The 24,122-nt window shown below is 39.2% G+C and overlaps 3 protein-coding genes across 5 annotated transcripts; 2 read left to right on the forward strand and 1 right to left on the reverse strand.

Moving 5' to 3' along the window:
- The first annotated feature begins 505 nt into the window (after window positions 1-505).
- Window positions 506-4,763, forward strand: LOC148888665 (glia maturation factor gamma-like). Of its 3 annotated transcripts, none has more exons than XM_089014425.1 (9): window positions 506-663; window positions 884-949; window positions 1,903-1,944; window positions 2,200-2,278; window positions 2,990-3,033; window positions 3,103-3,152; window positions 3,520-3,614; window positions 4,463-4,536; window positions 4,603-4,763. In XM_089014425.1, exons 3-9 carry the CDS (start codon window positions 1,942-1,944, stop codon window positions 4,672-4,674), a joined length of 417 nt encoding a protein of 138 aa, XP_088870551.1. In that variant the 5' UTR covers window positions 506-663; window positions 884-949; window positions 1,903-1,941; the 3' UTR covers window positions 4,675-4,763. The 3 variants fall into 3 exon arrangements, with proteins under 3 accessions (XP_088870551.1, XP_088870553.1, XP_088870550.1); XM_089014427.1 differs by having other exon boundaries at window positions 900-949; XM_089014424.1 differs by lacking the exon at window positions 884-949 and having other exon boundaries at window positions 510-663.
- A 727-nt stretch (window positions 4,764-5,490) lies between these two features.
- LOC148888666 (glia maturation factor beta-like) lies at window positions 5,491-9,445 on the forward strand. Its single transcript, XM_089014428.1, has 8 exons — window positions 5,491-5,521; window positions 6,441-6,483; window positions 6,955-7,033; window positions 7,558-7,601; window positions 7,683-7,732; window positions 8,650-8,732; window positions 9,116-9,189; window positions 9,282-9,445. The coding sequence occupies exons 2-8, from the start codon at window positions 6,481-6,483 to the stop codon at window positions 9,345-9,347; spliced, it is 399 nt and encodes a 132-aa protein (XP_088870554.1). The 5' UTR covers window positions 5,491-5,521; window positions 6,441-6,480; the 3' UTR covers window positions 9,348-9,445.
- Window positions 9,446-9,897: 452 nt separating this feature from the next.
- On the reverse strand, window positions 9,898-19,615 carry paf1 (PAF1 homolog, Paf1/RNA polymerase II complex component). The gene is made up of 14 exons (XM_089014360.1): window positions 19,424-19,615; window positions 18,563-18,595; window positions 18,384-18,476; window positions 18,183-18,304; window positions 17,045-17,111; window positions 16,852-16,953; window positions 16,628-16,733; window positions 16,043-16,111; window positions 14,990-15,093; window positions 14,802-14,918; window positions 14,601-14,729; window positions 13,031-13,136; window positions 12,851-12,944; window positions 9,898-11,901 (listed from the first exon to the last, which is right to left on the reverse strand). The coding sequence occupies exons 1-14, from the start codon at window positions 19,468-19,470 to the stop codon at window positions 11,447-11,449; spliced, it is 1,644 nt and encodes a 547-aa protein (XP_088870486.1). The 5' UTR covers window positions 19,471-19,615; the 3' UTR covers window positions 9,898-11,446.
- Between the last annotated feature and the right edge of the window lie 4,507 nt (window positions 19,616-24,122).

A 24,122-nucleotide genomic window follows, 5' to 3' on the forward strand; every position in this document is an offset into this window, starting at 1 on the left:
CTCAAAATGGTGAAATAAGAAGGCTACGTTCCTCATCAAGTGTTTAATGCTGATGAAACCGGTCACTCCATTCCATCAAACCATCAATGACCATCACAAACGTAAATAAAAGGACTTTATCATACAGTACAGTTTATTTCTTTCATTATAATACCATAGCACACTTATTATACATAAAATAAGGTATATTTTGTGTAGTTTTAAAATTAGAAAGTAGAAAACTATGTTTTATGGGGACCTGGGAACGGATTATTCTCATTTTAATGGTTTCCTATGGGACATTATTTTTTGGGATACACACTTTTCGCCTTACACACTCTGTCTGGGAACCAATTAAGTTCGTAAGCCAAGGTATCACTGTACTTGTTTCCTGCTGCAGTCCACATTTCGTGAGTTGGCAAAGAGATCAGAAGAACCATTTATTTTAGCAAAAGCGTCTCAGCAGTTTGGAGTGCATACCTGTGAAATTGAACCTGGCCAACATGGGGCGCTGGGATTAACGTGGATAATGAAAGACAATTCAAAACAGTAATTAAAGAGGACTGGCAGAGAAGAAGAAGGCAGATGTTTGCGATAAAAGACAGGTTCCCGCCTGCACATTCAGTTCGTTCAATACACCTGAATTGTTCAGACGCTCGCTGTGCTTTGCCGCCACCTTAACAGGTAAGAAGTTTGCAACAAAAATACTTTTAGCTACCGGTTGGTGGTTGAAAATGCATACTTATGAATTTAAATGTTAAAATGTTATGTTTGATTTGGATCTTTTCAAAATGAACAGATTGGGTGGGGCTGCACAGATATGACTACTGCTAATTTTGCCATGTGATGTATTATTATTATTTTGCTTAAAAAAGCACTACGCAAGTGAATAATGCGTTTTTAGAAATACTATATTTTAGCTGCAGAAGATGGTACTGCTGGGAAAGCTCCAAATTTGCTTCCTTAACAGGTGAGCAGATTGCAACAAAAATCCATTTATCTATCGTTTGGGGGTTGATAATACATACTTATGAAACCTATATTTCAAATTTTTATGTTTTATTTGCATTTTTTTTCAAAATGAATAGATTGGGTGGGGCTGCAAAGATATGACTGGTGCTAATTTTTAGTTTTCAAGCATTGTGTGAGTGAATTATGCACTAAAGCAGTGGTGTCAAACTCGCGGCCCGCGGGCCAACTGCGGCCCCCGAATGAATATTTTGCGGCCCACCTTGACATGAAAGATTAATGTTAGTGAGGCCCGCATGATTGATATGAATGAAACTTGTATGCGGAGCTGAACAAACCACCATTTTGGAGCAACAGAGGGAATTTAATCACAGATTTGCAGACTTCTAGACGCACAAAGCCACATTTCAAATTTTTTGCTGACCCATTCTCTTTTGATGTGCAAGATGCCCCTCCTGTGTTCCAAATGGAGCTCTGTGACGTACAATGCCACTCTGCACTCAAAGCCTATAATTATATACTTTAATTATTTTTTTTATTTTTTTTACTGGTTAATTTATTTTTTATTCATTTTCCATTTATTCATTTAATTCATTTTTGTGTGTTAAAAATAAAGATTTTGAGAACATTGGAATGTTTAACTATGCTTTTCTTGTGAAAATCCTGATGCGGCCCAGCCTCACCCAGACTCCTTCTAAAGGACAACCGACGTCTCCGGACATGTTGTGTCCATAATTTGTAAAATGGCTTCAAATGACTTCTACTGAGCGTATTTTACAAATATTCCACCGCATATAGCTATATTTACGACTTTGAGAATTTTTGTTTTTTTATGAGGTTTCGGGACCACGCCCTAGTAGTCAACATAGTTTTCCGACTAAAGACAGGTTGCTATTTTGGATGAGAAAGCTATGTAAAAAAATCTGTGTTCAATATTAAAGCTTTTTTTTTTAGTTCCAGTCAGGAAGCCTGAGGAAAAAGATAAGTGGGAAAATGGTGAGTAAAACTGATGCAATTCCATTACAACATTTTTCTATGTGATATTCTTTTCTGCTTTGTTTCTTTTCTATTTGATTTTTTTTTTCTGCAACGTTTGAGCCACGATTGGGCTTACCAGTGAACATGAATGTTACTCAACGTCAAAGTATCTTCTGTCATTAAAATGTTCTGCTTGTCACGACACATTGTTGGCATAAAAAAAAAATTGGGTGCGAATCACTTGCCAATTTTATCTTGTTTATAACCTTGCAGTCCATGGCAGGAATCGAGATGGATGTTGCCCTCGGGCAGAAACTGAGAGAACTTATGGAAACCAAACACGCTATAATCAGTGAGTGCCTAAGTACAGTGAGACCTCAACTTACAAACACCTTATCTTACAAACTTTTCATCTTACAAACATCAAATTTATGAAAATTAAACCTTATAATAAGCACTATTTTCATAATACACACCCACCACGGCTGGCAGAGTGATCTTCGGCGGAAGCACACGACTGAACAGCACCAGAGGTTAAGTTACCAACAGTCCTTATGGAAGGTGACTCTCCTTCCATAAGCCATCAACGACCAACAAAAAGGTAAATAAAACTTTATTTTACAGCACAGTTTATTTCTTTAATCCTCATGTAATGCGCCTCTCTTTCCAAACAGCAATTCCCTTTGACCTTCGACCTCCAACGCCATTCCATCAAGCCATAAATGACCATCACAAATGTAAATAAAGTGACTTTATGATACAATGCAGTGTATTTCTTTCATTACAATACAATAGCACATTTATTATACATCGAATAAGGTATGTTGTGTGTAGTTTTAAGGCTTATTTAGTTGAAAAGTATATTTTATGGAAACCCAGGAACGGATTATTCCCATTTTAATGGTTTCCTATGGGAAATTCATTTTTGAGATACACACTTTTCGCCTTACACACTCTGTCTGGGAACCAATTAAGTTCGTAAATTGAGGTCTCACTGTACATTTTTTATGCTGTCCAGTATCTTGATGCAGACGTGTATTTACGTATATCATGTCTCTTTCAGTGAAAATAGAAAATGATGTTTTGATTTTGGATCAGGAACATAAGGCAAGTGACACCTTTCATTGGAAAATATGCCACTTTTCTCTGTTTTGAAAATCAATACTTGTCTTTCAGAACATCTCATTGGATGATTTAAGAAAGAAGATTCCAGAGAATGAGCCCAGATATCCTTCAAGGACAAGCGACACCATTCTTTTATTTTGTTTCTAAGCACGAATAGCTGTAAGAAATAAAACATTGTCTTTTACATAAGCTGATAAATTTGTAACCTGGCTAATGAGCTCTTCCTGTGAAGGAGTTACAAGTCGTAAATTGCTTCGGTGATAAAGGAGTTTCCCCAAGTCCTAAATTCTGTCCAAGGCCAGATATCCTAGATGAAGATAACAGTTTAACAAGCTGTATCTGTTGACCTCATATTGACCACAGGTTTCTCTGTGCTTCAATTGTGTATTCGAGTCACACATGTTCACAGCATGAAACTTTTAAATATGATAACTTCTTGCATGTCAATTTTCCTTGACTGCTATGCAAGCTCATCGCCTATCCTTATAATTACGTTGAAAAATCAGGGCCAGTGTCATATCACAGTATACTGATTTTAGTGGCCCCTGACCCCAGACCTGGCGGTAAGTATTCTATATGTCGCATTAGTCATATTGTGTTCTTAAAGGTTGATTTTAAACTGTACATGGCAGTCGTGTGCTTTAATGTCACAATGAGTGATGTGTGAGAAAATGGATAGAAAACAGTGAAATTTGGACTCGTTTCAACTTTGATAGTTCAAAAGCAGAGTGTAGGCTGCAAGGTTAAAATATCCCATCGATCAGGCTCCAAAAATAACATGCCATCTGTACACTTGATGCAAAAAGCTATCAACCCAGCTTAACAGAACACAATTGATGAGGAACAAGGTAAAATGATCGCAGAGAAAGAACCTACAAGGGATCATTCCTCAAGATGGTGAAAGAAGAAGGCTACGTTCCTCATCAAGTGTTTAATGTTGATGAAACCGGTCACTCCATTCCATCAAGCCATCAACGACCATCACAAAGGTCAATAAAACGACTTTATTATACTGTACAGTTCATTTCTTTAATTATAATACCATAGCACATTTATTATACATAAAATAAGGTATATTTTGTGTAGTTTTAAGTCTTAGAAAATTAGAAAGTGGAAAATTATGTTGTATGTTTTATGGGGACCAGGGAACGGATTATACTCATTCTAATGGTTTCCTATGGGAAATTATTTTTTGGAATACACACTTTTCGCATTACACACTATGTCTGGGAACCAATTAAGTTCATAAGCTAAAGTATCACTGTATCTCAAAAGGTTTTTTTCCCCTCTACATCTCCATTCCAAAAGAAGTCACGTGAGGGTGTGCCCACTTGTGCTCATGATGTAAAATGAACAGAATACTGTATGGTGAATGCCCCCAAAACATACCGATTGTGCATTGAATCCAAAGGGTGCTCCCCACGGACCGTGATGGACTACACTTCCACCGTCCGTCTCCCAAAACAAGCGATGCGTGCCCCCAAGGTAACGCTGATCTCTCATTTCTCACAATGACCAAAAACTGATGACTCCATTTTGTGTTCCACTCAGACTTTCGATATCAAGGACAAGAATGACTTGACCGAGGAGTGGCTGAAAAAACAGATAGAAAGCATATTTTGAAAACTGATGTTGACAACATGGTGACAATTTCTGTCCATTTTCTTTTTCAATGGCATATCGCTTGCTAATAAATGGATGGACCTACCTGACATGTTCCATATTGCATCTTTTTTTAAAATTTTTAAGCATCACTACAAAAAAATCAAGGACATAAATGGACCACCCAGGACACGCTGGAGTGACTATGTCACACAGCTGGCCTGGGAACACCTCGCGATCCCCCAGGATGAGCTGGAAGAAGTGGCTGGGGAGAGGGAAGTCCAGGGTGCCCCCGCGACCCAACCCCGGATAAGCGGCATAAAATGGATGGATGATAGGACGTGAAGGCCTAGAAGCAGCATTGAACCATCCAGAGAGCCGCGGATTGGCCAACCGTGCTGTTTAGTGAGTTGGCACACCATGTGTAAACATGTCACACTAACCCAGTGGTTCTTAAACTGGGTTTGATCGAACCCTAGGGGTTCGGCGAGTCGGTCTCAGGGGTTCGGTGGATCCTCTGCCACAGAGGTCCACCCCTCAGTCTAGTCTGCAGTTAGTGGGCACAGTCATTTAAAGAACAGTTCGGTGAATGAGCATATGAGACTTGTGGGATTCGGTGTGTCTAACAAGATTAAGAACAACTGCACTTACCACAATCTTGAGCGCATACTTGTTAAATTGGCCAGTATGGAAAGCTGGGCTTAAACTGTATCGTAAAAGACAATTCAAAAGGGCAATTAAAGATGACAGGCGGTATAGAAGAATGCAGATGTTTGCTATAAGGGACAGAGTCATACCTACAGATTCAGTGCTTAAAATACTCCTGAACTATTCAGAAGCTCAGTGTGCTTTCCTGCCTCCTTAACAGGTAAGAGGTTTGCCATACAAATCCAATTTGCAACCATTTCGTGGTAGAATATGCATACTTGTGAATCCAGAATTTCAGAATTGTTATGTTTGTTTTGGATCTTTTCAAAATGAACTTCAGAAGATTGTGATACAGTCTCAGACTGCTGGGAAAGTCCCAATTTAGCTTCGTAGAGCTTCTGTATTTTGACCTCAAACTGTTTTCACAACCTAAGTTAACATCTGTATTTTTTCATGCAGGTCTGAATAATTTGGTGTACCAAATATTGGCCTTAGAGTGTCGTTCCCAATTAACTTTTTTTTTCCATACGGCGCTTAGAAATGTTTTTCATGAGGTTTCGGGCTATGGGATTGTAATTAAAGAAATAAACTGTACAGTATAATGAAGTCGTTTTATTTACCTTTGTGATGGTTGTTGATGTAGTTGGCCGTGCTTTCTCGGCGATAATACCCTCATGCACACTGTCCCATGCTAGCTGTTTTTCATTAATCCAAATCATCAGAAGTTTTTCAACCTCTTCTATTGCCTGAGTACGTTGCTTGGACAACACCCATAGCCACACGTAGCAATGGTCGACTTAGCATACTGGTACTGGGACGCTAAATCACACAAACCTCGTTCGTGTTTTACGATGATCTTCTTCTGCTCGACCGTAATTTTATTTTGTGTCTTCTTCGGCTTAACACTGTGGTGGGGTCTTTTTCGGTCCCATAAAAGCAAAAGTACTCCACCAAATAGCAAACCACGTCTGCACTCAAAGGAGGTGTGGAAAACTAGTCCGCTAGCCGCCGAAAACCAGTTCGTATGCCAAGATTCTCGCGAATTTAATGTTCGGAAAGATGAAAAGTTCGTGAGCGAAAGCGTTCGTTAGCCGAGGTATCACTTTTATTAATATTATTATTAATTTTAATATTCTCAGTCCCAGTCAGAGAAACGAAAGAAAAAAGATCAGCAGGAAAATGGTGAGTAACACTGATACAATTCCATTACAATGACAATCCAAGTTGTATCTTTTTTTTTTTTACTATCTATCTATCTATCTATCTATCTATCTATCTATCTATCTATCTATCTATCTATCTATCTATCTATCTATCTATCTATCTATCTATCTATCTATCTATCTATCTATCTATCTATCTATCTATCTATCTATCTATCTACCCACATACCCACCCACCCATCCATCCATCCATCCAGCCAGCCAGCTAGATAGCTAGCTATTCGCTAGCTGGCTTGCTTTCTATCTATTTGAGTGACTTGCGGCTGCCGCTGCTCACCCACATAAAAACTTATCCTGTGACCTGTAAAGTGATCTTGAGAGTTTTGAAAGGCGCTTAGAAATGAAATGTATTATTATTATGGACCAATTAAAAACCTTATTTGCATTTTAGGAACCACAGAGCGATTTCATCTTGTTTATAACCTTGCAGGACCTGTTGCAATCACCGATGGATGATGCCCTCAAGCAGAAACTGACAGCAGTTATGAACTCCAAACACGCTGTGATTAGTGAGTGCTTCTGCACCCAAGTCATTTTTATACTATTGAATATTTTAAAGGACAACCAACACCATTTTTTTGTTTCCTAACTGACATTAGAAAAACGCTTTATAGCATCTAAAATACCCAAAACACGCAGGCTGATATTTTTAGTCAAATGCAAAACACCAATAAAAATGACTTAAAGTGTCCAAAAACTGCCACAAATCACGTTATTTATGTTTTTTCCTTCTAATTTCGCCATCAACACGGGTCAACACGATGTTTTCAGACCAAACAAAGTACCCAAAATGCATTGTGTGTCCCTTTCTCGGTCAGGGGCGTTCCTGACGTGACGTCACGTCAGGCATCGTCATCAACTCGAAAACAAGACTTCCTGAATATTCAGCGCAAATCTTAAAACGTAAAATATAGCTATATGCGGTAGAATCGTTGTAAAATGCGCTGTGAGTGATTTTACAAAGTATGGACACAACTTGTCCGGAGGTGTCGGTTGTCCTTTAATGCAGAAGTGTATATTATGTCTTTTTCAGTGAAAATTGAAAACAAACTTTTGATTTTGGACCAGGAACATGAGGCAAGTAACCCGTTTCCTTGAAAACATGTTGGATTTGGAATGCCACTTTCTCTGTTTTGAAAATCAATATTTGTCTTTCAGAACATCTCATTGGATGATTTAAGAAACAAGATTCCAGAGAATGAGCCCAGATATCCTTAAATACTGGCAAAGGCCATTACGAGAGGTCATTTAGCAGAATCACATTTTGATTAAACAACTGGGATAAGTGCATTTTTTTTACAGATCATCGGTAGCTCAAAATTTTCTCCCCTGAAACAATGTTTATTTGAATTGAACATGCAAATGATGATTTTAAATACAATGATACCTTGGCTTGCGAACGCAATTAGTTCCCAGACAGAGTGTGTAAGAGGAAAAGTGTGTATCCCAAAAAATAATTTCCCATAGGAAACCATTAAAATGAGAATAATCCGTTCCCAGGTCCCCAATAAAACATAATTTTCTACTTTCTAATTTTTGTAAGCCTTAAAACTACACAAAACATACCTTATTTTATGTATAATAAATGTGCTAAGTGTACAGATGGCTTGTGCGTGTTGTTTGTTGAGCCTGATTGATGGGATATTTTAACCTTGCAGTCTACACTCTGCCTTTGAACTATCAAAGTTGAAACTCTCACTGTCGTCTGCCTGTCTCTTTTGTTTAAACCACCTCCCATCACTGCTGCGTTCTTGACAAATCACGTGGCTTTAACCGAAGACTTGGGCGGGGAATAGAGGACAAAAACAGTCGGCTGCCATTCTGTTGTTAGAAGAACGTGCTCGTTCGCGAACGACACATCACTCATTGAGGCAGCTACGTGTACGAAAAAAGGTTGTATGCCAAGGTAGTATTTTCATAAATGTAACGTTCATAAACCGAAAAGTTTGTAAGCCAAGGGGTTCGTAAACTGAGGTATCACTGTACTAAAGTAGGGAAAACTGAGAATTTTCAAAAGGGAAATAAATTTTCATGGCACTGTATTTGAATTTTGTGCAGTATCACACTACACATAGGAAGAAAGTGAGGCGTCCAAAAATTCAACTTTTCCTTGACTGCTACTCAAGCTCATCGGTTATATTTATGATTACATTACCCCTAGTGGGCACGTGAGACCCCACAAGATACTTATTTTTTTGTCCGCTGATGGTAAGTATTTATTCTGCCGTATCTGTCTTTTTAAAAAGTTAAATTAAAGAAACCATTAAAACAAAAACATAAGAAGAAAAAAACAAGCTGCTTACAAATTATGGACACAACTTGTCCGGAGGCGTCGGTTGTCCTTTAAGGATGGTAGCAATGGTAGACTTAGCGTACTGGTACTGGGACGCCAAGTCACACAAACTTCTGCTCGATCGTAATTTTCTTAGGCTTAACACTAGCCTGTGGTGGGGTCTTTTTCGGTCCCATAATAGAGACTATATGCTTGCAAATTTAATGTTCGTGAGGCAAAAAGTTCGTGAGCTGAAGGCGGTGGTATCACTGTATGTTAAATATCTCCAAAACATATATATTGTCGATGTAATCAACAGGGAGTTCCACAAGATCCCTGATGGCGTACACGGGCAGCATGCAGTCGGTACAGGAAGCATTGAATTGCAACAAGGTAATGCTGATCTCTCATTCCTCACAATGACTTGTGTCGGTCTGGAGGCCGAAAATTGATTATTGTTACCCCCCGTCGTGTGTTCCACTCAGACTTTAAATATCAAGAACAAGAACGAATTGAGCGAGGAGTGGCTGAAAATGGAGCTGGATCGCTGAGCTTGAAAAGTCATTAACATGGTGACAATTTCTGTCCATTTTCTTTTACAATGGCATGTCAATTGCTAATAAATGGATGGATCTATCGAACGCAGGGGTGTCAAACTCTATCTATCTATCTATTGTGGTATGTGTGATGAATTATTATTGAACACGTTTGTCACATCCCTACATGAATCGTCACGTCATTCACGATGCTGCTTGGTTCAGCCGACCCTAGTGAACGAGTTAAAAAGGCCATTCCAATATCTAGTTTTTTTAACCAAAAGATACGGACTAATAATAATACATTAATTTTAGAAGCGATTTTCAAAACTCTCAAGAACACATTACAGTCACGGGATATTTTTTGCTGTTGACTAAACAGCGACAGCCAGAAGCGCCAGCGTTTGCTCAACCCGGAAGTAACACGCACACACACACACACACACACACACACACACACACACACACCCACCTACACGACTAATTCAAAAAATAAAATTCAAATAAAGTAAAACTACTCACCATTTAATGACAACGCTCATATCTTACCTTGAAATTAGCACCTCTTTGTATTCGTTTAATCACGAAAAGAACTTCAAGGTCATTTCAAAAAGCCGCTTTTTTTACGACAACAATAATGCTTTTACGACTCGTAGACAGGAAATACGGCACAATTTCGAATGGGCCCGATCAACAAACGTTGATTTCGGCATGTTAATTTGTGTTCCTTTGCGATACGATAACAGAATTTGATTATTATTGTGCAGTCTTGTCTTCCTACAGAAAGCATATTAAAATAAATAATATTTCCCTCCTCCATTTTTCTTCATTTTTTAAACATTTTTTGGGGGAAAAAGCGCCATAGAAAAGTGTCGCATGTCGTTGTGAATGCTTCATACAGCAAATCCAAGTGTTTTGTGAGTTTACTGATTGAAGATTAATTGTCATGTTCATTTTAGAGGATTCCTTACCCATCGGAGCAACGTATTTATGCACAATAAATGTCATTTTTATTGTAAAACAAATTCATTTAAAAACATGGAATTCTTAGGAAAAAAATGCTTGATGTTTTAATGTTTTGAAAGCCATTCCAGAATGTTTATAAAAAGAGTACAGTGATACCTTTGCTTACGAACGTAATTGGTTCCCAGACAGTGTAAGGTGAAAAGTGTGTATCTCAAAAAATAATTTCCCATAGGAAACCATTAAAATGAGAATAATCCGTTCCCAGGTCCCCATAAATCATAATTTTCTACTTTTCTAAGCCTTAAAACTATATAAAGTATACCTTTTTATGTATAATAAATGTGCTATGGCATTATAATTAAATAAATAAACAGTACTGTATAACAAAGTCATTTTATTTACCTTTGTGATGGTCGTTGATGGCTTGATGGCCGGTTTCATCAGCCTTAAACACTTCATGAGGAACATAGGCTTCTTTCACCATCTAGAGGAATGATCCATTGTAGGTGCTTTCTCTGCGATGATTTTACCTAGTTTCTCATCAATTGTGTTTTGTTTAGCTGGGTTGATTGCTTTTCGCATCAAGTGTACAGATGGCTTGTGCGGGTTGTTTGTGGAGCCTGATTGATGGGATATTGAAAGTGTCCTTGAGAGCTATGAAAGGCGCTTAAAATGAAGTGTATTATTATTAATATTATTTTAACCTTGCAGTCTCCACTCTGCCTTTGAACTATCAAAGTTGAAACTCTCTCACTGTCGTCTGCCTGTCTCTTTAATGTTTAAACCACCTCCCCTCACTGCTGCGTTCTTGACCAATCACGTGACTTGAACCGAAGACTGGGGGCGGGGAATAGAGGACAAAAATGAGTCGGCGGCCATTTTCTTGTCAGAAGAACGGGCTCGTTCGCGAACAACACATGACTCATTGAGGCAGCTCCGTGTGTATCCCAAAAAAGGTTCGTATGCCAAGGTAAAATGTTTATAAATTTACCGTTCGTAAACCGAAAAGTTCGTAAATCAAGGTATCACTGTAAGCAAGAATAATGGTCTGCATCGCAACATGGCGACAACTACACATGATGAAAAATGGAGATGACTCCAGTTCAAAAGTACGAGCAGGTTTCCGTCTCATGACGACAACAGCGCAATCATTCCGAGTCACTGGCGTCACTAGATTCAGACGCCCTCTCGCTGGCGCTGCCGCTCTGCGCCCGAACCTCCGAATGGTCGCTACTACGCTCGCTGTGGGCCGGAGAGGCGCTGCGACTCCTGCTCCTTCCTCTCCGTTCCTCTTCGTCATCATCGCTACCTTCCTCGCCGCTGCTCCTTTTGGGCTCATTGTCACTGTCGTCGTCGTCGTCGTCGTCGTCATCACTCCCGAAGATCTCCTCCTCGTCTCGCATTTCGCGGGCGCGGTCTTCGCCGCTTTCGCTGTCGCTTGAGCGCCTCTTCTTGTTCTTGCCGCTAATCTTAACTCGGTCTCGTTCTTCGTCATCATCGTCGTCTCCCTCTCGGGCCTGTTTCTCTGTCTCTTCTTCACCCCTGTCGGAATCGCTGACGGAGTTCTCGGCTTCGCTGCCGCTGCCTCTTTCTTTTTCATCGCCTGGAGGGAAAAAAAAGAAGCAAATATTACACATAACATTAGTGTACAAGGAATATACCATTTCCTTTGTGTGTGTGTGTGTGTGTGTGTGTGTGTGTGTGTGTGCGCATTTCTGTGTGTACTGTGGGGAAAATATTGTAATTACCACAAACGCATTTCTGCCACGAAATGAGTGGGGGGGATGCGAGAGTGCAATTCCCTAACTAATTATTAGTATTATTATTATCATTTGTTAGCTATTAGCAATCTGGCTGGCTAGCTATCTAGTTCGCTATCCATACTTACGACCACCAGACCCCCTTTTTTCAATTCTACGCCTGGCGCCGCAACGCGTACTATAATTTTGGCCAGCCAGCATTTCACTCTCGCACAGCAATCTACTGCGTGTGCGCCGACACTAAAAGGTAAGTATAAAATTTATAAATAAACTGTATAGTAAAGATTGGTAAACATTACAGGTAAAGGTATACAGTAATAAAAATCGATAATATGAAATATAAAGTGATAAAAATGACAGGAAAAGTTATAACATTTATAAATTAACTGCAAACAGTTTAGTATATAATAGTTTTCAATGGAAAATGTTGCTTAAAAACAACAGATTGTAACAGACTATCCTGTCCTATAAACCTCGCGTCGGCCTTTTTAAATGGATTTCGACTTACGACCGTTTGACTTACGACCGTTTTGTCGGAATGGAACGCGGTCGGAAGTCGGATGTTACCTGTACCATATTGACAATGTCAATATAGAATATTGACATAAGACATTTTGGGGATTTCAATAAAATCCAATATAGATTAAGTGACGGAAAACCAAACTAAATAGAGAATATGAATTCTAATTTGGGGATTTGAAAAAAAAAAAGGAATAAAACATATCAGATGTTACTGTTCAATCAACCATATCTGAAGACTTTGCTGTGTGGAAAGTAACTACGATGACTAACCAGAGTCTTTGTCCATGTCCATGTCCATGTCCATGTCCAGGTCTTCCTCTTCATCCTCGGGCTCGTGGTTCTCCAGCTGAGCTTTTCGTGCTTCCTGCCAACCAAAAACAGCCATATAAAGTCATCAGGTTAAAAAAAAAGGCAGAAATGGATGGCAAATAGTCACGGATGGAAACTGACCTGGGCCTCCAGCTCTTTTTCATTCATATCTCTGTGTTTACAAACCAGCACGGCGTTGGTGGTGGACTGGGCGCCCGCTTTGGCTCGCCTCTTGCTCAGACGCACCCTGCGGCGTGACATCGTAAAATAGATTCAATTGCCGCAACAAGATGGATACATATACAGACGCTCCCCACCTTACGAACGAGTTACGTTGAGAACGGTTGTTCGTAAGGTGAATTTGTTCGTAAGTTGCTTCAGTGCTATATTTTGGATGGAATGTATGTTTAAAGGACAACCGACACCTCCGGACAAGTTGTGTCCATAATTTGTAAAATAACTTCAAATAACTTCTACTGAGCGCATTTTACAATGATTGCACCGCAGATAGCTATTTTTACACTTTAAGACTCGCACTGAATATTCAGGAAGTCTTGTTTTCGAGTTGACGATGATCCCCTACGTGACGTCACGGAGGGAACGCCCCTGACCGAGAAAGCGACACACAATGCATTTTGGGTACTTTTTTTTTGTCTGAAAACACTGTGTTGATGGCGAAAGTAGAAGGAAAACTACATAAATAACGTGATAGTGAATCGTTGTGTGTCGCAGTCAATTGCGGTACCACGCATAAAGAAGGTGTAAGTTGAAACAAATTCCCAGCGGACAAATCAGCCCATTTTCAACGGAGCTTGTGTGCCATCTTGTGCATTTTCTGGGCGCTACATTGGAGTCCAGACGGCTCGAATTGATACGGAAGGACTTCTTTAATCGATTGCAAACATTTATGCTTTCCTCTTCAGAACTATTTGAATCATATTCATAACTGGATGAGTAACAACAAAGCAACTTCTCCGAATCTGAACTCTCAGAAGCCATTGTTTTGATTCTGGAGCAAGGCAGTTTGTGAAGGAGTATCCTGGCGTGATGTTACGAACAAAGGGGGCGGGACTTTCTGAATCTCGCCAGTTCCGAGCTCATTTTGTGTGTCATTTTTATTGGTGTTTTGCCAGTGTCTGAAACTCATGACAAAAAAAGTTAGCGGACACCCGGGCAGACAACTCTGAAAAGTTGCCTGCCCGGCCATAGAGTTGCCTGCCCCCATTTTTCACAACTTGAAACATAATAAGACGACTAATCGCAAAAATAAATAAATATTGTTGCGATGTATAAAGGATTTTTTTAAGGGCCTAGCACGAAACAGGCTTCTGATTGGCTGTCGTGCCGAGTATGCAAATTGCCAAACGATCGTTCGTTTGAGTGTACTTGAAAGTTTTGAAGGCCGCTTAGAAAGACGAGTCCACGTGGCTTGTAGCGGTTTGCTTTTTTTTTGGTTTTCTTTATTGAATAAAACAAACGTTTGATTTGAAAAAAATGTCTCCGGGCAGACGTTATTTCAAACACTGGTGTTTTGCATTTGACTAAAAATATCAGCCTGCGTGTTTTGAGTATTTTCAATGCTATAAAACGTTTTTCTGATGTCAGTTAGGAAACAAAAAAAAGGTGTCGGTTGTCCTTTAAACTAAACAAAATGGTGTAAGCACTGAAACCAATGCTATAAAAAAGTAAAGTTTTCCCCATCTTTGCGTACCTGGTTTCCAACTCGTTGTAGTAAACCCCGTCTCCATCTCTGAAGATGAAGAAGTAGTTCTCCTCGTAACCTTTACTGGCTTTGTTCTTCACGTTCCAGTTGTACTCCCTGGCAATCTTGTAGTCGTAGCTGAAAAGGCAAAGAACTTACAAGCGCAACCAAAAAGAAGCGACATCATCGCGTTTTGGATCTTTCCCCTACAGGTCATCCGGCATGTAGTCCAGTCCTTCGTCACAGTCCCGTTTACGCTTGCGAAGCGTGTCTTCGTTGGGCAGGAAGTAGGCCACAAACTGGTTTCCTTCCTCATCCATCATGCCTCTGTGTGCGTGGAAGATGTTTATCAATCTAAGTATTAAAAGACAATATTTTGACATCGCATTTGACCCTACCTGATCATAGCTTGGGACATCATTTCCATGCCCGCTGGGGCCGACATGTCTTTGGGAGCAGGATCCGAATCGAAGATGACCTGAGCGCACGGATTGATCCACATCTGGCGAGGCACGGGGGCGAGGGGGGGGTGGATATCGGAAAAATCGGTTGAACATTTGGTTCATCTGTTTCATCTGAGGCCTCCATACTTATTCGGGTGTATTCAAAGGGATGGTGTGCTTCGGATGCTTGACATTTTGCTTTGGCGTATTGTATTTTGCTCGTACATTGAATTAGTCGTACTAATGAGAAATTCAAGGCTCCTTTTGCAGTCTAAACCGCATTCAAGAATATTTTATTGGCTTTAAAAACGGTCCATTCCATGACTGCGCATCGTATTGTATTTTTTTTTAATTCAAGGTGTTTAATTCTCTTCTCCTTATGAAAAAAATGCAAATAAACACCCAATGGGATATGGTTTTCTTTGGAACTCCAAAGGAGGTCGAAAACTCACGCCGACTTACTTACTTACGCTATTAGCTATTGAGCTAGCTAGCCAGCTCTCTATTTGCTATCAAGCTAGCTCACTCTCTATTTGCTAGCAAGCTAGCTCGCTCTCTATTTGCTATCGAGCTGGCTCGCTCTTTATTTGCTATCAAGCTAGCTAGCTATCTAGCGATTAACTATTGAGCTAGCTAGATGGCTCTCTTTTTGCTATCTACTTAGCTAGCTATCGAGCTAGCTAGCTATCTATCTGTCTAGCTATCGAGCTGGCTCTCTATTTGCTATCTAGCTTGCTAGCTATCTATCTCGCTATTAGCTATTTATTAGCTTGTGAGCTAGCTTCATATCTGTTTGAGTTACTTTCGGGTTGAGTGAACGGTGGCGCGTGTGGCTACCGCTGCTCACCCACAAAAAAACTGATTCTGTGACTGTAAAGTGACCTTGAGAGTTTTGAAAGGCGCTAAGAAATGAAATGGATTATTATTATTATTACTATTATTATTATTATTATTATTATTATTATTGTCTAATATATTTCAGCAGATGAAAAAAAAAATGTAGCTCACCTTGAAATCTGGGAAGGCGGGTAAAACCTCCAACGGAGTAACTCGGGGTTTGCTGTAATGCTGTGCAATCTGAACACAAATAGCATTTTAACTCAGTCACTGCCAGACCATGTGCAAAATATTGTCCACTCCAATGCCAGGGTTTTTGTCATTTTCACTCAAATTGCAGGACCCATAGAATATTGAGTTTTAGGTCTATAGAAACATTCAATGCAGCGTAAGAAACCCTACACTCTCTTCTTTCATCAGACAAAAAGTTAATTCCTAAATTATGTGGGTCTGGAGTTATCGGAGATTGAAATTGGGGCAGATGTGGTAGGGAAAAATTGCAAAAGTGGCAAATTTCCCTATTGTTGGACTAGTAAAGGCTGATTCTGATAACATTGCATGAGATCCGCCCAACGCTGTATCGGCACAACCCCCAAGAAGAACCAAAACCCGAACTAATTCAGGAATGGCGCTCCACTTCATGCTTTTCAATTCCCGAATTAATTCGGGAATGGCAGTGAATGAGTTAAGATAAAGGTGGGATGCTGCCCAACTCAATAGCCTGATTGTTGTAGTTTGAAGTGATGAAGCTCTTACCGGTTTCTGGGCATCCTCAAAGGTCTTCTCGATGGCAGAGATTTGGCTATCCCTGTCCTTGTAGATTTCTTCTTCTGTGAACTGTTGTTTAACAGATACGCCGATCCTAAGCAAAAAAAAAAAAAAAAAAAAACAAAAAAAAAACACACACAGTCGCGTTGGCAAGCATTGTTCTCTCTTTCTCTCTTCATTACAGATGCATTCCCACTTGATCATTAACTCACTTGACTTCCACTTTCTCGTTGGAGACACCATATCTGTTGAACTCAGTGGAAATATATTCCGTTTTTCTCATCCATGGCACCACCTTGGCGTGCTGCTGGGATCTTAAAAGGCAAAGGATCAAAAATTAAAAATAAAAAAGTCAAAACATATCCAAAGGTCACAATCTGGACCGGCTCATCTTTGTGGCTTTACCTCTTAGAGCTAGATGGAGCCTGGATGTCCTCTTCTAACAGCTTTTCATCAGCTGGATCCAAGAGGACTGAAAAAAAAAAAAAAAAAAAACGTTCAGTAAAAATAACAATAAAACTATCACCCCAAAAACTGGAATTAATTTTGGGGAAAAAAAGTGTGCCTTTTGGTTTGAAAAAACATCACGTTTTGTTGTGTAATGGCTGCTTCAAAAATAAAATACAGTGGTACCTTGGCTTACGAACTTAATTCGTTCCCAGACAGAGTGTGTCAGGTGAAAAGTGTGTATCCCAAAAATTAATTTCCCATAGGAAACCATTAAAATGAGAATAATCCGTTTCCAGGTCCCCATAAAACATAATTTTCTACTTTCTAATTTTCTAAGCCTTAAAACTACACAAAATATACCTTATTTTATGTATAATAAATGTGCTATGGTATTATAATTAAATAAATAAACTGTACTATATAATAAAGTGGTTTTATTTACCTTCGTGATGGTCAATGGCTTGATGGAATGAGTGGACGGTGTCATCAGCTTTAAACACTTGATGAGGAACGGAGCCTTCTTCTTTCACCATCTTGGGGAATGATCCTTGTAGGTGCTCTCTCTGCGATAATTTTACCTAGTTCCTCATCAATTGCGTTCTGTTTAGCTGGGTTGATAGCTTTTTGCATCAAGTGTACAGATGGCTTATGCCGGTTGTTTGTGGAGCCTAATTGATGGGATATTTTAACCTTGCAGTCTACACTCTGCCTTTGAACTATCAAAGTTGAAACGAGTACAAATTTCACTGTTTTGTATCCATGTCACTCTCTATTGTCTGCCTGTCGCTTTAATGTTTAAACGACCTCCCCTCACTGCTGCGTTCTTGACCAATCACGTGGCTTTAACCTAAGACTAAAATGAGTCTGCTGCCATTTTGTTGTTAGGAGAATGGCTCGTTCGCGAACGACACATTAGTCATTGCGGCGCTCCGTCTGTATCCCGAGAAATGGTTTGTATGCCAAGGTAAAATTGTCATACATTTTACGTTCGTAAACCGAAAGCCAACGGGTTTGTAAACCGAAGTATCACTGTATTTAACTCTAAACTTAACTTCTTATATAATGGTGGCCATAAATAAACAGACAGACTTACTGTTGGGGTCTATACGGTACGTGTCTGGGTTGATGAGATCGATCGTGACGCCGAGGTCTGGCTCGGTGAGCAGCTCGTGTTTGTGCTGCTTCTCCAGTGAAGTCGCTTTGTACTGGACAAACCTGCCACCATGGCATCAAGAAAACTATTCATTGTTTCCACACCTCACAGTGAAGAGAAAGAAAGTTGTATTTATGGTACCTGTTCTGATCAAATGGGTATGTGATGAATTTGGGGTCAAACGGGATGTCCGGCAAGCTGTTGCAATATTTCACCCGACAGACCACACCCGACCTGTCATGAATACAAAACAACTGTTATTTACAAGTTAATTTTACCTTAATTTCAGCTCAATTTAAATATGCATCAACGTAGCTCACCTCTCTGGGACAGTTCTGTGTGATGATGGCCGACTGAAAGGATAAAAGTAACAAGATAAAAGTAACAAATTATGGGATAAGATACTTGAACTCATTCTGAATGCAAACATCCATGCAATACATTGACAATGGTGCCCACTAAATGCATTTCTTTGTATTTATTATTGTATTGTTGGATACAAGTTCCATTGCAGAGTATTTGAAGAGCTATTTCTCATGAACGGGTCGAGAATTTAATTTGATCTTGATTTAAGTCAGTACACAGTAGATTGAGCAGAAAACAACATTTATTAAAACCTTATGTATGCTTACAGAACCGAAACTGAAGGTGGATGACTTCTTATCGCAGAAATAACAATAACTTGCTTATTGGAGGTTTCTTTCGTCCAAGTATTAAACATTAACTAAAAACTATTGTTAAGGCAAAATATTTGATTTTTTTCTCGTAACTGGAGGTGCATGACTTCTGATTGTAGAAATCACAGTAAGTGGCTTATTTGAAGTGTCTTTCATCCACGTATTATAATAATAATAACATTAATACATTACATTATAAGCGCCTTTCAAAGCTTCCAATGACACTTTACAGGCACAGACAATCATAGGTAGTATAATAAATAATATCCAAGCATAAATATAATACAATAAATAAAATACAATTATAAATAGAAACAAGAGAGCTACCCAGAATAATCACTTGAATATTTTCAATTGTGTGTTTATCTAAAAACTAGTTTCACGCAAAGACAATGAGCTTTTGCGAAGAAAAACGCGCCGTTGTGGCTAATAAGACAGACTAATGATTGACAAGCTAACTGCACATTGACAAGCTAACTTCATGCTAGCATTTCGCGTGTTTACCTGTGGCCGTCCTCGCGCTGCGTTTGCGTCTGAATCGTCGGGGCCATTGTAGCACAAAATGGTCCCTTTGCGTCCAATTGGAATAATAGTCACTTCGTTAAGTGGATAACCTCTTAATAAAGGCAAGGAAAAACGAAACTATACAAACATTACGTCCATTTGCAGTGTGAGCCTGACAGTACCGGAAGAAGTTGACTGAGCACTGAGCAGCGCTTTAAAAACGTACGCTGTTTTTTTGTGAGCGCCCCCTGTTGCCCGTAAAGGTGCAACACGTAGTTTGTGTAAATTGATGTTAAAATGTAGTTTTGGTAATTATTGTTATTAAATAATTAGTGATTGTCTTTATCGTGGAATGTACATTTAAAAATATGTATAACATCTAACGTTCTTATACTTGACACTGTTGGTTATTGAATTATAGTTATTAGTCCGACTTGATCAGCTTCAAACAACAAAGCATACGAGCGAAAAGTAGTTAAGATTGCAAGTTTGTCAGTTTTTTTGGTGTTATGTATTGAGTTTATGATTTTACTTGATGTTAAAATATTTTTAAGCGATTTGTGACAGTTGCAGCGGTTGCATAAGCGCTATATAAATTGGGATATACGGTACCTGTACCATATAGTACAGTGCCGGTTCTAGATTAGTTTCACTTAGGGGGGGCAGGAGTTTTGTTAGAGGGGCACAGGAATCTTATACACGAATGAGCATTTGCATTCAACAGTTTGAGGGACAAACGTAAATAAAATCTCGCCCCCATGTGACAAACACAAATATAACACTTTATTTTTATTATTTTGTTTTTTCCCCCCCCCACCCATACTCTCTTCACTTCTTTTTTTATCTAGCTGTCCAGCTAGTTGGCTACCTAGATAGCGATCTATTTGCTATCTAGCTAGCCAACTAGCTATCTTTTAGCTAGCTAGCTTTCTATCTGAGTTATTGCGGGTTGAGTGAACGCTGGCGCGTGTGGCTGCCGCTGCTCACCTACAGAAAAAACTTAGCCTGTAAAGCGACCTTGAGAGTTTTGAAAGGCGCTTATAAAAGAAATGTATTATTATTACTTTAAGAGGGTGAGCTTTGCAGCTCAAGTCAGTATCCGACACCCACTGACCGCTTCCATCCAAAAGACCAATTGAGGGCAGTAATAATAATAATAATACATTTAATTTCTAAGCACCTTTCAAAACTCTCAATGACACTTCACAGTCACAGGATTTTTTTTTTTGCGAGTGAGCAGCAGGGGGGGGGGGGGGGATATACATATACACACACACACAAACGGGACTTTTATACTAAAATTACTTTATTACATCTGATTTCTTTTCAATAATCCCTCTGCCAACACAATGGTACATTATAATACAAACAAAATAGTAGATTTTATTCTATTCATATTCTGTTTAATCATTTTTTTAATACAATTTGAATCAATTTAAATGTCTGAGCATCTCGTTACATGTAGCATCTTCATAAACTCTCAAGACCAGCTATACAATTTAATACAGGTTACAAGTTGTAGTGGTAATGCACCGACAAAAAAAAACAAAAATAAAATAAAAATACTGACATCTTCAAAAGAAATGCTCTCTCTCTCTCTTTTCATGTATTATATTTGTCACCGAAGTATTTTTCTGCGCGCGTTAGCCTCCGCATCAGATGTGACCATGATCATGGAGGACCAACATGCCAACATCTGGGCTTAGCAACTATGGCACAGTGTTTGGACCCCAGCAAAGGCATCTCTGCCCTCTGTCTGTCGCCTCATTCAGAATCCATAACAGCGTTCAGTCAGTCACTCAGTCAGTAGGCCCTCCCGCCCTCAAACGAAACAAAAAGTAAAAAATAATAACAAATCCAGGTTGGCGGACAGATGGGTCATGTAAATAACAATGTAATGAAACACATAGGAACTGATACACATGTAGGTTGGCATTGAGGGGGGGGGGGTTGAGGGTAAAAAATTAAAACGCTTGGCTGTTGACGTGAGAAAGGAGCAATATGTTTCCATTTGTTCTTCATCGATACATTTGACAAACGGTGAGATTGCTTCTTCTGGCGGTGGTGGTGTCATACGAAATTAATAAACTTGCTCTCTTCACATATTAACTGTAAAGATAATGACCAAAAAAAAAGTTGATACAAAGTGAAACCTCCAAAGTCAAGATGGTTGGATTTACTATATTGTTAAATTCTCACTTAGCTTTGTATGATCAAACGTTGCCTGCCCCTGGCTTAAGTCTTTAAAGGACAACCGACACCATTTTTTTTAGTTTCCTGACATCAGAAAAACGTTTTATAGCATCTAAAATACCCAAAACACGCAGGATGATACTTTTAGTCAAATGCAAAACACCAATAAAAATGACTTAAAGTGTCCAAAAACTACTTCAAATCGAACCCGGAAGTGGCCAGTTTCAGAAGGTCCCGCCCCCTTTTTTCGTGACATCACGCCATGACATCTTGCCTTGCTCTAGAATCAAAACAATGGCTTCAGATTCGGAGAAGATGCTTTCTTGTTACTCATTCAGTTATGAATATGATTCAAATAGTTCTGAAAAGGAAAGCATAAATGTTTGCAATCGATTAAAGAAGTCCTCCCGCATCAATTAGAGTTGTCAGGACTCCAATGTAGCGTCCCAGAAAATGCACAAGATGGCGCCCAATGCTCTGTTGGAAATGGGCTGATCTGTTTGCTGGGAATTTATGTCAACTAGTATCAAATAGTAGTCTTGGTGGAACACACAACAATTCACCATTGCGTTATTTATGTGTTTTCCTTCTAATTTCGCCATCAACACAAAGTTTTCAGACCAAAGTACCCAAAATGCATTGTGTGTCGCTTTCTCGGTCAGGGGCGTTTCCTCCGTGACGTCACGTCAGGCATCGTCATCAACTCGAAAAGAAGACTTCCTGAATATTCAGCGCGAGTCTTAAAACATAAAATGTAGCTATATGCCGTGGAATCTTTGTAAAATACGCTCAGTAGACGTCATTTGAAGTGTTTTTACAAATTATGGACACAACTTGTCCGGAGGCGTCGGTTGTCCTTTAAATGCATTCATTCATGTCACATGATTTATTATTATTATTATTGGAAATTACAACATGGCAGTCAATTGGATTGTGTTCAACTTTGAAGGTTCCACTTGAAGCAATCAGATGTCTTGCTGCTTTAAAGCACAGGGTGTCAAACTCAAACCTGGGCGTTTTGGCCCAATGCCGTAATTTATGTAAATGAGGGGTCAATTTTATTTTGGCACCGAGTTCTGTACATTAATGGATTTTTTTTTTGTTACAATGAGCAAACGCTGGATGCATTTTTTTTAAACAAGTAAAACCTTTAAAACAAATTGGAAATAAAGAGGGCATGAATAATGGTGGCAAACTAATTTAAATAAATGCAATCCAGTGTGTAAAAGTCATAATTCAAGGGACTGCGTGTAAATTTGTCTGCTTTTCTTTTCACTCAAGAAAGGATTTTTAACAGATTCTAAACGCATTTTCAAAAGAATGCGTGCAGAGGTGGTATTTTCACAGCAGCTGTCAACCTAAAATAATTAGAATATGGAAACATCGCATTGTATGATTAATTAAAAAAAAAAAAAAGAGATATTCAGCATTTTTTTTTTTTTACAATTAAGAGGTAACGTTATTTCCTGAACAGGTTTGCACACGTCATATTTGGGATTTTGGCGAAGAGTTGTTGCACTTTTGGAGGCTTTCTCACGTTTTTAATGTCGTCATTTTGCATTTACAAGCTAACCAGAATAAACATGATAAAATTGTTCTTTGGGTAGGAGGGCTACACCAAATACGGTGATACCTTGGCTTACGAACTTAATTAGTTCCCAGACGGAGTGTGTAAGGCGAAAAGTGTGTATCCCAAAAATTAATTTCACATAGGAAACCATTGAAATGAGTATAATCCGTTCCCAGGTCCCCATAAAACATACGACATAATTTTCCACTTTCTAATTTTCTAAGCCTTAAAACTACACAAAATATACCTTATTTTATGTATAATAAATGTGCTATGGTATTATAATTAAAGAAATGAACTGTACAGTATAATAAAGTCGTTTTATTGACCTTTGTGATGGTCGTTGATGGCTTGATGGAATGGAGTGACCGGTTCATCAACATTAAACACTTGATGAGGAACGTAGCCTTCTTCTTTCACCATCTTGAGGAATGATCCCTTGTAGGTGTTTTCTCTGCGATAATTTTGTCCAGTTCATCAATTGTGTTCTGTTTAGCTGGGTTGATAGCTTTTTGCATCAAGTGTACAGATGGCTTGTACGGGTTGTTTGTGGAGCCTGATTGAAGGGATATTTTAACCTTGCAGTCTAAACTCTACCTTTGAACTATCAAAGTTGAAACTAGTCCAAATTTCACTGATTTCTATCCATTTTGTCACGCACTCTCTCTGTCGTCTTCCCGTCTCGTTAATGTTAAAACCACCTTCCCTCACTGCTGCGTTCTTGACCAATCACGTGGCTTTAACCAACGACTGGGGGCGGGGAATAGAGGACCAAAACAAGCCGGCTGCCATTTTCTTGTTAGAACGGGCCCGTTTGCGAACGACACATCACTCATTGTGGCAGCTCCGTGTGCATCCCGAAAAATAGTTTGTATGCCATGTTTCATAAATTTAACGTTCGTAAACCGAAAAGTTCGTAAGCCAAGGGGTTCGTAA

This window comes from Hippocampus bargibanti, linkage group LG14 (assembly GCF_051943395.1).
Source record: "Hippocampus bargibanti isolate YZ-2025 linkage group LG14, ASM5194339v1, whole genome shotgun sequence".
In the NCBI taxonomy this organism is placed as follows: Eukaryota; Metazoa; Chordata; class Actinopteri; order Syngnathiformes; family Syngnathidae; genus Hippocampus; species Hippocampus bargibanti.

Coding starts and splice junctions, on each gene's coding strand:
- LOC148888665 (XM_089014425.1), top strand. Junction 3,034..3,102: donor TTTTGGATCAGGAACATAAG/GCAAGTGACACC, acceptor CTTGTCTTTCAG/AACATCTCATTGGATGATTT. Junction 4,537..4,602: donor AAGCGATGCGTGCCCCCAAG/GTAACGCTGATC, acceptor TGTTCCACTCAG/ACTTTCGATATCAAGGACAA.
- LOC148888666 (XM_089014428.1), top strand. Junction 8,733..9,115: donor TATTTTTTTGTCCGCTGATG/GTAAGTATTTAT, acceptor TGTAATCAACAG/GGAGTTCCACAAGATCCCTG. Junction 9,190..9,281: donor AAGCATTGAATTGCAACAAG/GTAATGCTGATC, acceptor TGTTCCACTCAG/ACTTTAAATATCAAGAACAA.
- paf1 (XM_089014360.1), bottom strand. CDS start 19,470: ATGGCCCCGACGATTCAGACGCAAACGCAGCGCGAGGACGGCCACAG. Junction 18,305..18,383: donor TACCCATTTGATCAGAACAG/GTACCATAAATA, acceptor CCATGGTGGCAG/GTTTGTCCAGTACAAAGCGA. Junction 16,734..16,851: donor AACGAGAAAGTGGAAGTCAA/GTGAGTTAATGA, acceptor TTTTTTGCTTAG/GATCGGCGTATCTGTTAAAC.